Source organism: Gadus chalcogrammus, chromosome 8, assembly GCF_026213295.1.
Source record: "Gadus chalcogrammus isolate NIFS_2021 chromosome 8, NIFS_Gcha_1.0, whole genome shotgun sequence".
Lineage (NCBI taxonomy): Eukaryota > Metazoa > Chordata > Actinopteri > Gadiformes > Gadidae > Gadus > Gadus chalcogrammus.
In genome coordinates, this window is record NC_079419.1 from 7,268,202 (window position 1) to 7,282,299 (window position 14,098).

Sequence of the window (14,098 nt, forward strand, 5' to 3'; positions counted from 1 at the left end):
AGATATTGTCGCTTCAGTTGGATATTTACAAACCTGTGTAAAAAAAAATCCTCTATGCATCAAATCAGGGCAGCCATCACATGTTAGTGATCATCTGACACTTTGCATTCAGACAGTGGCATGAAGAACCCATGTTTTACAACCCACACCCTGTTGTCAAAGTCTCCCCCGTATGCCTTTGTGTGCTACCGTGTTACAGGAGATGGTGGAGATGCACGTCCAGGTGCAGGAGCAACACCTCCAGGTGGACATGACGGAGGTGGCCAAGCCTGACCTGACGTCGGCTCTGAGGGACGTCCGCATGCAGTACGAGAACCTGGCCAGCAAAAACCTCCAGGAGTCAGAGGACTGGTACAAATCAAAGGTGAGGAGGAGGGAGAGCTGAAGTGAGGTGTTGTAGGTGTTGGTTCCTTCAATTCATTTTACATAGTTACATTGTAAATGTAAACTAAAAAGTACAATCTATCAATTGTAAAAACAGATTGTGCTTTATCATTATTTTGTAGTAGGTCTTCATGAAATAAACACAATTTTGAATCCCTAAAAACATTTAGTTTGGATTTTCAAGTTTATGAATGCAATAGTGCAAATACATGTTGCACCAACTGATCTAATACTTGAGGTCCATGTCTTCTAACTGTACTGCTTTATCCAGTTTACCGACCTCAGCGAGTCTGCCGCTCGTAACAACGAAGCTCTAAAAATGGCCAAGCAGGAGGCCAATGACTACCGACGCCAGATGCAGACCATCACCTGCGAGGTTGATGCCCTCAAGGGAACCGTGAGTAGTCAACACACACGTATCAAAAAACAACAGTCAAATCTGTAGCTTCTTGCAAAAACGTACCCCCTCCATACCAACCGTGCATCAGACAAGTCAGACAAAATAAATGGATTCCCTATTTGTGAAAATAAGCAATAAACGTGAGTTCATTAGAAAAAGCCATCAGCTGATTCGTCTCATTGGAGGATCATTAAGTCGTTTGCATAACGGCTCGTTGAGGACCATTGTGCTGCGTTCTGGCCGCCATCCCAGAATGAATCCTTGGAGCGGCAGATGAGGGAGACGGAGGAGAACTTCTCCATGGAGACGTCCGGTAACCAGGACACTATTGCCCGTTTGGAGGACGACATTCATAACATGAAGGACGAGATGGCCCGCCACCTTCGTGAGTATCAGGACCTCCTCAATGTCAAGATGGCCCTGGACATCGAGATCGCCACCTACAGGAAGCTGCTGGAAGGAGAGGAGAGCAGGTAAAACACAGACAACCTTCAAGGCTTTATTGGGTGTTGTAAATATCTGCTTCATACAGTTCAACTCAATCCCGTGAATTTAACCACAAGTCCTGTACTCTAAACAGGATTTCCGTTCCTATGGCTAATTTCTCATCTATGAATCTGAGAGGTAGAAACGGTTTCAAACATTCATTTATGTAATTTCTTTCATGTTGTCATCTGAAAAAAAATAAAAAATGTATTGTGTTCTTTCCCTCATGACCGTAGAAACCATGATTGAGTCCAGACCTCACGTAGAAAGCACAACATCCAAGAAAGTCCTCATCAAGACAATTGAGACCAGGGATGGACAGGTATTCAACTTCAAGTGATTTTAAATTGACGGGACGTTAATGGTCACATGTGTGTGTGTATGAGTGTGTTTGTGTCCCTGTGTAGGTGGTGTGTTGATTTTTATATATAAGGGAGCAACTATCTCTTTCCTCTTTCTCTTTGTCTAGGTGGTCAACGAGTCCACACAGAACCATGAAGATTATGATTAAAGTCCTTGGCTGTTATGCTGTGAACGACCCAAGCTTACGGTCAAACAAGAGACCAACCACTCAGCAAAAAGATAACTGCTGCTTAAAGTGCCTTTATGTGTACAAGATTTGAACCTGTCAGTTGAATGGATCTTGCTTCTCTAAATGCTGAACCTATTTTCTTTGTCACATTGATTTTCCAAAAAACAAGTTGGAACAATAGCAATGCTTATTCAAGTCATGACCTTGGTAACCCAATACTGTCATAAACACGATTGAAATCTCTAATAAATATCAGGTATTAAGCAACAATAAAATATTAAGACCCCTTTTCTGTGCACAAAATTGGGATTATGGATATCCACGATCTTCAGGAAGTGAATTTATTTGTGTGCGATTCAGGAGAAATTACCGATGATAACAACAAATAGGGTTTACATTGATCTGTAATAAGAATACCAGATCCTATTTCCCAAGGTTTGTTTTTTTTCAACAAGATGAAGTTGGCTAATGATTAATATTAAATGATTTCACCTGTGTTTACCCAGGTATTGCACTATTGAAATATAGCTAACTCTATAATGTAAGGCTTTAAGTTTGGGCAAAAAAGGATAACCTTCTTAACCTATAACATTAGCAACGTAAACTGTCATTTGAAATAAAAAGCATGAAAAGATTGTGTTTCACTGACACCTGCTGGCGTCTTTTGCACATGGGTTGGAACCAAACTGCTTTGTCAATGAAGCCGGAATTATACTATGATGTTTTAAATGTCGTGTAAACGCATTCAGCAGACCAAACACAAAAACGGCGGAGAAGACCACATGCAGCCTGTATGTTTATAGATAATGACGAAGTCGAACAACATGTTCCCTTCCGTTTTAATTATTCGGGACACCTGGGGCTATCTATTTTTAGGGCCGATTTGTTTACTTCATTTGGAATAATTTTCTGTCTTTGCGGGCCTGACCCACGAGATTTATTTGCCAAGAGAACAACTTTCTCCGTGACGTCCCTTACTAGTAGGGACTGGGTTTCCGAGGAGAGGACTGAGCAGACAGACTGAGACAGGACCCGCTTATACTCTGTTTATGTTTCTAAAGCCTCCGCTTATGAAATATGGATATTCGCTTGGAATTTAGTTTTTAGAAAGCTAGATCTTGGAAGGTTTACTAGGGACAGCGAAAAACTTTTGCATAGCGTATCATTGGTTAAGGTAAGCGAGCATTTCCTAGTAGGCTTCTGCGTTTCGGATGACAATGATAGACAAGCTAAAACACATCACTTCTTCAAGCGGCTCAGAGTAAGGTGTCACCCTTTTGGTGATGGGCTCGGTGACCTCTGCCTTCACCAGAACACGCAACGCGTTAGTGAAGGTGGGCTCGGAACCGGACCACGATGACACCGCCGCCGCCGCGCGATCCAGCACCGCGCCAGACTCTGATCGGGTCAAGAAGAGAAGCGCGCGCTCGAACGTGACCTCGAGCCAGGTGGGACGACAGAGCACGCGGCAGTCGCTGTCCGAGGTGCTCGCTCCGCCGGAGGGAGATGGACCCAGGCCCCCTTCCAAGTCGTCTCATGGTGAGTTGCGATGAAACACCCATGTGGATCTCAAATGGCTGTTCGTTGAACAAGGTGATATTATTGTTTGTATCTGCCCCTTTGGCAAAAGGATATCACTTATTGTCACTTGTTATGAGTGTTAACAGTGTTTTGAATGTGTTCCTATTCCTTAATATGCCTAAATTAGAAAATACAACGAGATTGCCTACCAAACAAGTATAACTCTCGGTTCACCTGGTTTCCCTCTGAACACGTGGGGCGTTTCAGAATTAGCTAGCTACACACCGTTACACACTATTAAAAACTCGCTCCAGATTAGAATCGTATTCGGGGGGATTAATAGTAGCCTACCCTTCTTGTTTTATTTTAATGTATTTTATTCCTGTTGGAATATTAGAGTTAATCCCTGCTTCTGTTTGGTGTCGCCATCGCGTGAAACGAGTCGTCCGAACCGTCGACTCGCTTCAGCGCCACCGGCCACCAAACTCTCGGCTTCTGCTCTCCAAGGAAAAACATTTCCTGTCCCCGACAGGCCTCTCAAAATAGGACTTGTGTCGTTTCCATGGTCACTAATAAAGAGAGGGCTGCTGTTTATTTCCTCCCTGCTCCCTGGCGAATAGCACCTGAGGCGAGGAGTCTCCTCCTCTAGCCTCACCTGAAACATCTCCTGATTTATCTCCGGGGGGATCACGATTCAGCCTAGTCCGTTCACTCGTCAGGCATTATCCTCTAATTTATGAAAGGGATAATGTAAGAAGATGTTACATAACAGTTAAATCACATGTAAACCACCGTGACATAGATTAAAACCCTTCAATCTGAAACATAGGCTAGATGCACCTATATCCATCTTATTCGATAGCCTATGTTTGAGCTACTACTACTGGGGGACATGGCCAAGATGATTTTGGTTCTTGACTTTGTAATAGTCAGGCATAAATACATACAACTGAAGGAATACCATTCTATAATGGCCATCGTGTTGAAGGACTGTTATTACCATGGCTCTGATTACATTGCAAGCACATCCACTAGGTCATATATAGATGGTATCCTGCAGTGCATGTCGTACTTCTGCTATAGTAAACCTTATGTGTCGGCGGTCCTGTGGAAATGTGAAACGCCTCTATTTGCTTGCAAGGTGATTGCACAGTTCACATGGACAAATAATAGCTCTTGAATCACACAAAATTATATATTCTCTCTATATACATGCTCTATATATATATATATATATATCGTTTTATATATTTGTATATTCTACGTATATTTATGATCCATATATATATATTCTTTAGCTTTAATATAGAATGTGAATTTTGATATTTTGATCCGATTTTCCCCTAATCCTTCCTTGATAAATTTCTACAGGCTGAACGGCTGTCTACATGTTTAAACTAAACATGTTTTTAAATTAACTTTAAATGGATAGTATCGGTTCATTTTTTCGGACTCAGTTCAAATATTTGCTTGTAGTTTATTTTCCCTGTGATCCTCTGAGGAGAAGCTTCTCTGACCGGGGTGTGAAAGGGAAGCCGGCCCAATCAAAGGCACTCTGCTCATCTAGCCCGCGGGGAACCCAATGATGAGGCCACCCATTTGTCTTTTTCATGTGCATACTTAGGTCGGTTACCAAGGATTCAACCCAAAAACCCGGTTTGTGTGCCAAACGAACCCTGCTTCCACGTCATATTTGTCAGGATATTCTTTGATCATTTGGTGTCTTGTTCTGTCAAGCCTGTCATACCTGGAGCTAGCGATTCAGCATTAGCCTTAAAGGATTCTCTAATGACCGTTTAGCAGGGGAAATGGCTGGCTCCCTGTATGTCTTAATTACACAGGGGTGTCACTGTGGCAACAGTGAAGCACACAGTACACTTTGTGCTCGCACGCTTCCACTGCCTCGCGGCGGAGTCTAGGGGAGCCCTGTTAATGAGCTTGTTTTTGTCTTTGATTGCGTCGATGTTTTCTTAATAGTTGATGTGCTCCTGAGTTTAATGACACAATCATAATTTCCCAACACTGTTCTTTTGGGAGGCGGCACGCCGTCCACAGAGGTCCCCGTGATGTCATCATTATGAGGGCCAGGGGACTTCTGTGAAGTGATTCAGAGCCATGCCACGATACTAACATGCGTGCATGACATTCAATCATTCCTAACACGTATAGAATGCTAAGTACAATTATGTTAATATCCTCTCACATATGGTCTGACCTCTCCTAAATCCCCCCTCCCGCCCGAAAAAATTAAATACTAATGATACATAGGCATACACATTTTTGCACACACTGTTATAGCTGAAACAAGAGTGGCTATGTCTGCGCGCACACACACACACACACACACACACACACACACACACACACACACACACACACACACACACACACACACACACACACACACACACACACACGAACACACCCCTGTGTCCTTCCATCTTTGGTGTAGATAAATGTGTGTAAGTAATAACATGTGCAGGCGTTTGATGCCCAGATCAAAGGTTGAGAGACAGTTTACTCTCAATGGAAATTGTAGGGAACAGGTGTGGATTTCTGTGCCAACAATACGTTTGCGTGAAGACAAAGCATCAGATGATCACAGGACATTTCAGCGCAGTGTGTATATTTTAGTTACATAACAATACTTCACTATTTAAATGTTGCCCAGAAATTCCGTCGTAGGGCATGTCTGAAAGCAAATTACATTCACCAATCAGTATATGTAAGTATTTGGGATTTCTATTTTCAAACAATATTATAATTGTCAGGTTTGCTGCTTTCATTTCAGAATGTTGTTTAAATCTTTGCGCGTGGTCAATCCGTCTTCAGAAAGCACGCTCACTAAACCTTAACGAACCGCAGGGTGGATGGTCAAAAGGAACTTGATCGTAAAATTTGAAGTCACATCAACACCTTCGGTTTCAGACAGCATCAGCGGGAAGGCGAAGAAGACAATTGCTGCTTAAAAATAACACAGAGGACCAGAGCGTGAACATCGTAAACATTGCGGGGCTCTTAAAGGGGTAGTTCGGAATTTGGGACATAGGGCCTGATTCCGAAGTGAGCATTGGTATTCTATATCACTGGAGACAGTTTTCAACACATTTCATTCAGTCCTTCTAGTTGCAGAGTTCGCTCGTGCTAGGCTAGCGCAAGTCAACGGGCAATGCTAGCCTGCTATTAAAAACAGTCTTACCCACTCCACAGTACACCCGAGGTAAATCAATTATAACGACAGACTATACATCTAAATGTCTGTTTCTAGAATAATGTTAGAAATAAAACCAACCTTGCATTGCATTGCATTTTGAGGGAATTGCGGGGTCTCAGCAGCAGTGTTTATATTCCTGTACGTAGGCTACGGCAGCGGCGGACTGATACCTAGGTTACCTGTCGCTGTCATTGCTACAAACGCAGAGTACAGTGAACGAAGGAATTCTACAAGCGTATTAAATTGACAAGATATGGCCACGTTTGGAGGAGTTAGCGATGCATCTGCTTTTGAAGACGATTATGAGGAATTTGTTGTATCCAACGAACCGTACATGTACGAGCCGGTGTTTTGATGTCAAAGCCAGCAGCAACAAGCCACAGTTGAGTCCTTTCTGGATCTCGCACTGGAAATTGGTGGAAACTTTGTGGTGCCCATCTGTACCGTTTATTTCTACAATTTCTAAAAGCACACTGAACCATCATGTTGCCTAGTCGTTCAATTGCGCTTCTGTCCCACGCTTCTCTGTTTACGTTCTTCTGTCGTGATTCGGTTACAAACCTAACCAGCGCATAGTAGAATTCCGATTCTGCTGAGAAAGTAGTCCCTCGATGATTCATGCGATGCATGGTTAGTTTTATTTCTAACATTATTCTATCAACACAGACATTTAAATCTATAGTCTGGCGTTATAATTGATTTACCTCGGGTGTACTGTGGAGTGGGTAAGACTGTTTTTAATAGCAGGCTAGCATTGCCCGTTGACTTGCGCTAGCCTAGCACGAGCGAACTCTGCAACTAGAAGGACTGAATGAAATGTGTTGAAAACTGTCTCCAGTGATATAGAATACCAATGCTCACTTCGGAATCAGGCCCTATGTCCAAAATTCCGAACTACCCCTTTAATGAGCACCGAATTCCGTATTAACTCCTTCCCGTCCGAGGCGTAACGTGTGCACTGTTCACACATCGCACTTCAAAGGTCTCCCTGTTGCCTAGTTACGGTGACGTTGATGCTCTGTAATGACCCTTGATGGAAATGGATATTTGGAAAGGAATGCGCAGATGTTTGGGCGACACAAGATGCATATTTGCCAGGCAGCTGGTATGCTTCACTGGGGGGCATGTCCCATGTCCCCCCTCCCATGGAACACCACCCACTGCTCAGCTGGCTAGCAGCAACCTTCCAGGCGCTAGCCGGCTGCTGATGCAAAAACAGTAACCCCAGCATAGACAACTGCTCCCCCTTACACAGTAGGCCTACCTATAGACGCTATAGACGATATAGACGCTACAAAGTGTCAATGATTTTTCATCAATTCGATTCTACTTTGTTGTCTAATCCGATGAAGAGCAGTTACAGTGGGACAGTGTGAAGAAAAGTCAGATGCTTATTGGCCAATGAAAAAATAGAACACAAAGAATAGCTGTACAAATGTAAAATTAGCGAGAGTCATGACTCGCGATTGAGGCTGTAAACATGTCATTTTGCTGAGGTGCGGTGGTGTTACAACAGTTACATGTCGTCCATGGAATATTAAAAGCAATCAGAAAGAAGAGGCTGATACGCTCTGACTCACAGTTGTCTTAACACAAGTTGAGAGGAGCTTGTATATGTTTGTTAATTATTATTGTTAACATACTATTGTTTACATGACAGTCATAAAAGCACCCCTTTAAATCGTTTATATTAAATTAAAATCTTGAAATTCTGAGACCATTCAATAGAAATTCTTAGGAGAACATGGTGGGAAATGCAGATCTCAATAGGGAAACAGCCCCATATGTCAATTACGGAAAGAGGCGAGTGCCAAAAGGGCTCAGGGAAGAGGGGGCGAGGAGGGGAGAAAACCAGGTGCCAGCCGGCCCAGTGATGGATCTGGAGAGGGGTATGGAGACAAGACAGAGCGGTGCTCCTGGAAAAACTCTGAAATGAACAGCTGAGACAAATGAGCCATTTCAAGCCATGAATAAGTCACAAACTCATCTCTGGTATCCGGGAGGTTGGAGAGTAATCACGGCATAATCGCCAAATGATTAGTTTTGAAATTTTTGCAGGATTTATGCTCCCCCTGTGGTTTTGCGACTCTTGCTCTATTTTTTCCAAATCTTTAGTGGTAATGGCTGTATTGTAATTTTTTTATGGTTATGTTGACTCAAAATGCGTTTGTGTAGTTTTTCTTTATTTTTTGATAAGTTAATGATACCGCCCTACAGAGGGCGCTAGTGCATTTGCCTGTAGTCACTTAGGTCCACTATTAACGTTCTGTTCTGTCACATTTCTTTAAACAACAACGGTGGACACCCACAACCTGTAGAACCTGAGCAAATTCCAAAAAAAACAACATACTATTGTATCGCAATATTTAGTGAATGCAGGGCGTTATTGCAATTAGTGGTAAAACCATTTCAAGGACCTGAAGGGAGACGGCAAGAATCAGTGTTAAAAATATCTAGTGGGCTTGTATAATCTCAGAATATATCAAGGGTTAGTAATTGTAATTAGCTAATTCACACCATGCCGTTGGTCGCGTTACAATAATGGACGCTAAAAGTGAAAGTAGGTCTGATCCTTATGTGGTTGATAATGAATTGCCACTTGAAATGTCTGGAGCTTATCACAGACCCCACAGAGTCACAAGTTCACTGGGGCACCCTCGCCTCTCAGAGTGTATTATAATGAGAGGTGAAAAATGCCAAGTCACACTACCCTGATGGAGGAAAAGAGACTAGGTAGATCTAGGTATGCTTTGCAGGACCAAACTCACATCGTAAACCAAAAGCTAAATTGCCCTGGTGATGAAAGCGAAATGTATACAAGAACCCACACACACACACACAACCTTATAACCTCAAAATAAACCCTCCATCAATATTTGTTTATTGTTTCCTTTTCTAGCCACATCTGAATGAAGAAAGAGTAACTTCCTGAATAATCAATAAATGCATTGTGGCAGAGAGAGAGAGAAAGGGAGGGACAGGGAGAGGGGGATGGAGAGGGAGTTTAAGAGGGAGAAAACTGGCTTTGAAATAGAGGGAAAACCATGAGAGAGAGCTACAAAGAGCAATTACCTCAGAGATGGTGGGAGTGTGTTCGTGTGGGTGGGGGTGAGTATTGCGAGTGGGAGAGAGCGAGAGAGAGAGAGAGAGGGAGTTTCCAAGCTCATCTTTGAATTGCACTATCAACAAACAATAAAATGTTAATCATAAGTAAATGTCAGGTTATTAGTTTTCCGCCACGTTATCATGTTACAGCATGTGTGGAAATCATTGGCCATGGTCCTTCACACTAATCAGGTGATGGGTGAAACAGGAAATATGTCATCGCTAAATGTCAGGTGGCTCTAAAAGACAAATATTTTTTATCTCCTGTTGACCTGCCCAATGTGTGTATGATTGAAGAAGTAGACAGAGTTGTTTTTTTCAACGGGGGATTGATGCATGTAATGAATTTTTGCATATTTTACAAGATAGCTCCCAAAATAGCCTTGTAGCCCGAATCTCACCATTCTCATCTCTCTGGAAAAACAGCTCTACAAACAGAGCATGGCTTCAAATGAGAGTAAAAAAAAGAGGTTTGAATGGTGATAATAATTTCTTATTGGTAATAACACAAAGGAATGGTGATGTGGACTCCAAACAGAGAGACTTTTGGTAGCCCATGGCAACGGATCAGTTTCTACGCTGACCTTTTAAATTTAGCATGCTCTCTCCCTTTGAGTGTCCATATGTGTCGGCGTGGTGCTTTTACTGAAGGTGTAATCCTACCTCATAATACGCAACCATAGCTCTCATGGGCCGAAAGCATTTCATATAGTATGCACCATAATTACATTTTATGTCGTAAAACATTGTGATAGATCTATATTTCTGTATGCATGCACATTTATTTTGTGTGTGTGTGATTTTTGTAGAGAGAGAGCCAAGATGTGAGGCTTGTTACCTCGGCTGTGCCATTCAGCAGCAGGGATGACTGTTTAAGTGTAAATGCTTGACAGCGGGAGGAGTCACGTTCACTTGCAGACTCATCAATACCGACACACACATACCCACTTTTGTGTGTGCACACACACTCAAACGTGCACGAACGCACGCACACACAAACTTTACTTTTGCATTACTTTTATTAAACCTTTATTTACCAGGTGATTTCCATTGAAGATTTGAAGATCTCTTTTTCAAGAGACCTTGCAAAGATGGCAGGAATACAGTGTTTCAAACAACATACAATCAAACAGGACAGGTAAAAATCAGTTTTAAGGGAAATATCAATATTTTTAACCGATTACGATTTCTTTTTGGGATATATATTATTTATTTATTTTAAAAGATGCATACAACTAACCCTGTATGAATATACGGATACAGCATCTTGCATTGTGCATTGTAAAAGCCTCTGCTAAATGGCAAAAAAGTGATGTCAATAAATGTACAGAGAATTTATTTTGTAGAACTTTCTTTTCTTATCTAGTTTTTCTGAAAACAAGGCTTGTACTACATTTTTGATTGCAGCAATTACAGTTTATCAAAAAAATCTAATCTCTTTATACTTTGGTATTTGGGGTTATTTGGTGTGTGCGGCACCCGATAAATTGGTTAAGAGTTAGTGAGCTACAGAGCTGAAACGTCAGGTATAGGCTTCAGCCAATCCCTATTAGGTCCCCTGAAAAATGATATCGCTGCATAGCAGCTTTGATAGTAACTGTGAAAGAACACACACACACACACACACACACACACACACACACACACACACACACACACACACACACACACACACACACACACACACACACACACACACACACACACACACACACACACACACACACAGACACACACACACGCACACACACAAATACATTGGAATATCTCACACACACACCTACATTTTCAATACTCACCCATATTGACAAAGGCGCACACACCACATCCACACACACACACACACACCCAGACACCTACACACCCACACACACACACCTCCTGGAAAATCATATGACAATGAGAGGGGCGAGTTAATGAGAGAGCGCGGAAGAGAGGTGGGGGAGTGAATGAAGATCGAGAGAGAGAGAGAGCGGGAGAAATAGTCAGTAGGAGCTAGAGAGGATGGGAGAGAGTGCTAGAGGAAGGGAGAGGGGTGGCAGGCAATCGTCAGGGGGTGGAGAAGGCATGAGAATAACACAGCGGAAAATCCTCCAGCCCTGAGCGCTGTCACACGACCGGGCTAGCCTCCCGACAGTTGCCCTCCTGCGATTCACTTCAGCTGGAGTCAGAGGAATACACCGCTCCCCCTCCACGGGGTGGGTCCCCAGACCCCCGACTCTCTCTCTCCCTCTACTTTTTGCTCTCACACACACACACACACACGCACGCACGCACGGACGCACGCACGCACGCACACACACACACACACACACACACACACACACACACACACACACACACACACACACACACACACACACACACACACACACACACACACACACACACACACAATCCATCAGAGAGAAAAGAAAAAACAACAGAAGCTGAAGCGCACACTCAAACACACACACACACACGCGCACATAGAAAGCAGCAACAAGCAGAGTCAAAAGGGCAGTGAGGATGGAAGCCGCGCAAGCGATGGAAGCCAACTCTCGGAAGCAGCGGTTCAAGAAGGGTCGTAGCGCCACGTTCAGCATCGACGGCTTCAACATCACTATCGGTGAGCGTGCTCCAGGGGGGGTGAAAAACCGGCGTCGCACCAGGAGATAAGATGGGTGGGAGGGGGGGTTTGTTGATGTGTTTGTGCGTGGCCGCGACTACAGATCTGGGAGAGCGTGTGCGAGAGAGAGAGAGAACGAGCACATGGGAGAGTGAGCGAGTCACGGAAAGACAATGCGTGTTTGTTTGTTTTGGTTACAGATCGGGAGAAGACGGGACGAGAGGAGGAAGCATGATAGAGAGATAAGAGAGAGCGGAGGGGGGGGCAAAAAGATAAAGAGTGTAAGAGTTATGGTGGAGGGAGGGGGGATGTTATCAGGGGAACAAGGCTTGACCGGTTGGGTTTAGGCTACAGTGCTGAGTTTGGGGATGCACAGTTTCATTCATTGTGCTCTCATGCACATCTCAGCATCTCCCTCTCTGTTTCTCTCGCTGTCTCACTCTCTACCGCTCTCTCCATGGCCGGCCACAGGAGCCCGCTCCAATTTAGGTCTCTATGGGTCTTCTGTGTGTAATGGCACTACACCATGGAAACAAGCGGAGGGCTGGCTGTGTGCCTCCGACGTCACTGAGGACTTTGTTCTATTGTCTTGACAACCACACGGTGTTGATGAACTTGTCTGTGCCACTCGCTTTTGTTTTCCCCCTCAACTCCAGTGCAAGCCATTTGGGCTGGTGTCGGAAATCAATGTTTGAGCTGTAATATGAAACGCCGTGCGTGAGTCTGGAGCCTGTGGCATGTCGTGCTTGGGGTTGTGGTTGTATTTGGCTTACTGTGTACTTGCTGTATATTTTATGTTTTAGTGTGAAACGGTTTTGTCTCATTGTGAGGTAACCCAAAGAAATATGTTTTTGATAGTTTGATTAGGATCATTGAACGTTCGTATGAAACTTTCTACATTATGACACGCAAGGTTCTGCATGTTTTGAAGATAACCCCATAAATAGGCAAACATAAAGCAGAGAGAGAAAAAAATATGCAATCTGAGTTCTCATAACAGGTTTGGAGCACATAGAGAGATGTGGGGTTTGAGGAGTCAGTAGCCGTAGGACCACATACGTATTAACCCAAACTTTCCGGATGAGAACCTGAAAAGGAGATTATAGGGGCGGCGACATGGCCACAGAAACACTCACCCATAATGAGGCAGTGGTCCCTTGGCAGCTATAATTCCCCATACAACAAAAGCAACAAGAAAACATACTGAGACATTGTATTGTGTATTGTCACCGTAGTAGAGTGTCCCATTACCTCTCGCTCACAACCTCTCACCCCTGAATCACCGGCACTCTGTCCGCAAGCTAGGCTGGGTTGTCATGGAAACTCACAAGTATCCACAAAAAATCCATTCCCTGGTTGGTGAACACGCCTGGACAGTATTCATCGAAGCATGCCTTCATTGGAAATGGACTGTATCATCTTGTCCTTCCATCATAACCAATTCCACTGCCATGTTATTTTCTATGCTCCGGTTCAGCCTATAAGGTTTTCTGCGGGGTGGTGTTGTCACGTTCATTTCCTTTAACTGTGGCGAAGACTTAATTTTTCTGAGACATATATTACAAAAGCATTAATAAACGTGAGCATAAAAATCTTGTTGACATACATGCCAAGAAGAAGCAGGTAGGGCTGGTATCTTGCTCAAGCATACCTAGAGGTAGACTAGACTAAACATCGGGATTGAACACAGAACTTTCAGTTTGGAGTCAAAACACACACACATTATTGCACTGCCGACCCAAACACACGTACCGCCCCCTGTTGAATTGTTTGCATAATTTTAACGTCATATGTTTGTTTTGAAAGGAAAGAAGTTTCTGTTTAACCTTGTTTTGTTGTGTCTCTCTC

General features: G+C 43.4%; 1 protein-coding gene across 1 annotated transcript in view; it reads left to right on the plus strand.

The window, feature by feature from the left end:
• The window catches only part of LOC130387453 (vimentin A2-like), a 6,525-nt gene extending 4,086 nt beyond the window's left edge, over positions 1–2,439 (plus strand). The window contains exons 4-9 of the mRNA XM_056596543.1: positions 200–364; positions 656–781; positions 1,037–1,257; positions 1,365–1,408; positions 1,507–1,592; positions 1,740–2,439. Of these exons, the coding sequence (XP_056452518.1) occupies positions 200–364; positions 656–781; positions 1,037–1,257; positions 1,365–1,408; positions 1,507–1,592; positions 1,740–1,781 (684 nt within the window). The 3' untranslated portion in view covers positions 1,782–2,439. The remainder of the gene's footprint in view (positions 1–199; positions 365–655; positions 782–1,036; positions 1,258–1,364; positions 1,409–1,506; positions 1,593–1,739) is intronic.
• Positions 2,440–14,098: the final 11,659 nt, after the last annotated feature.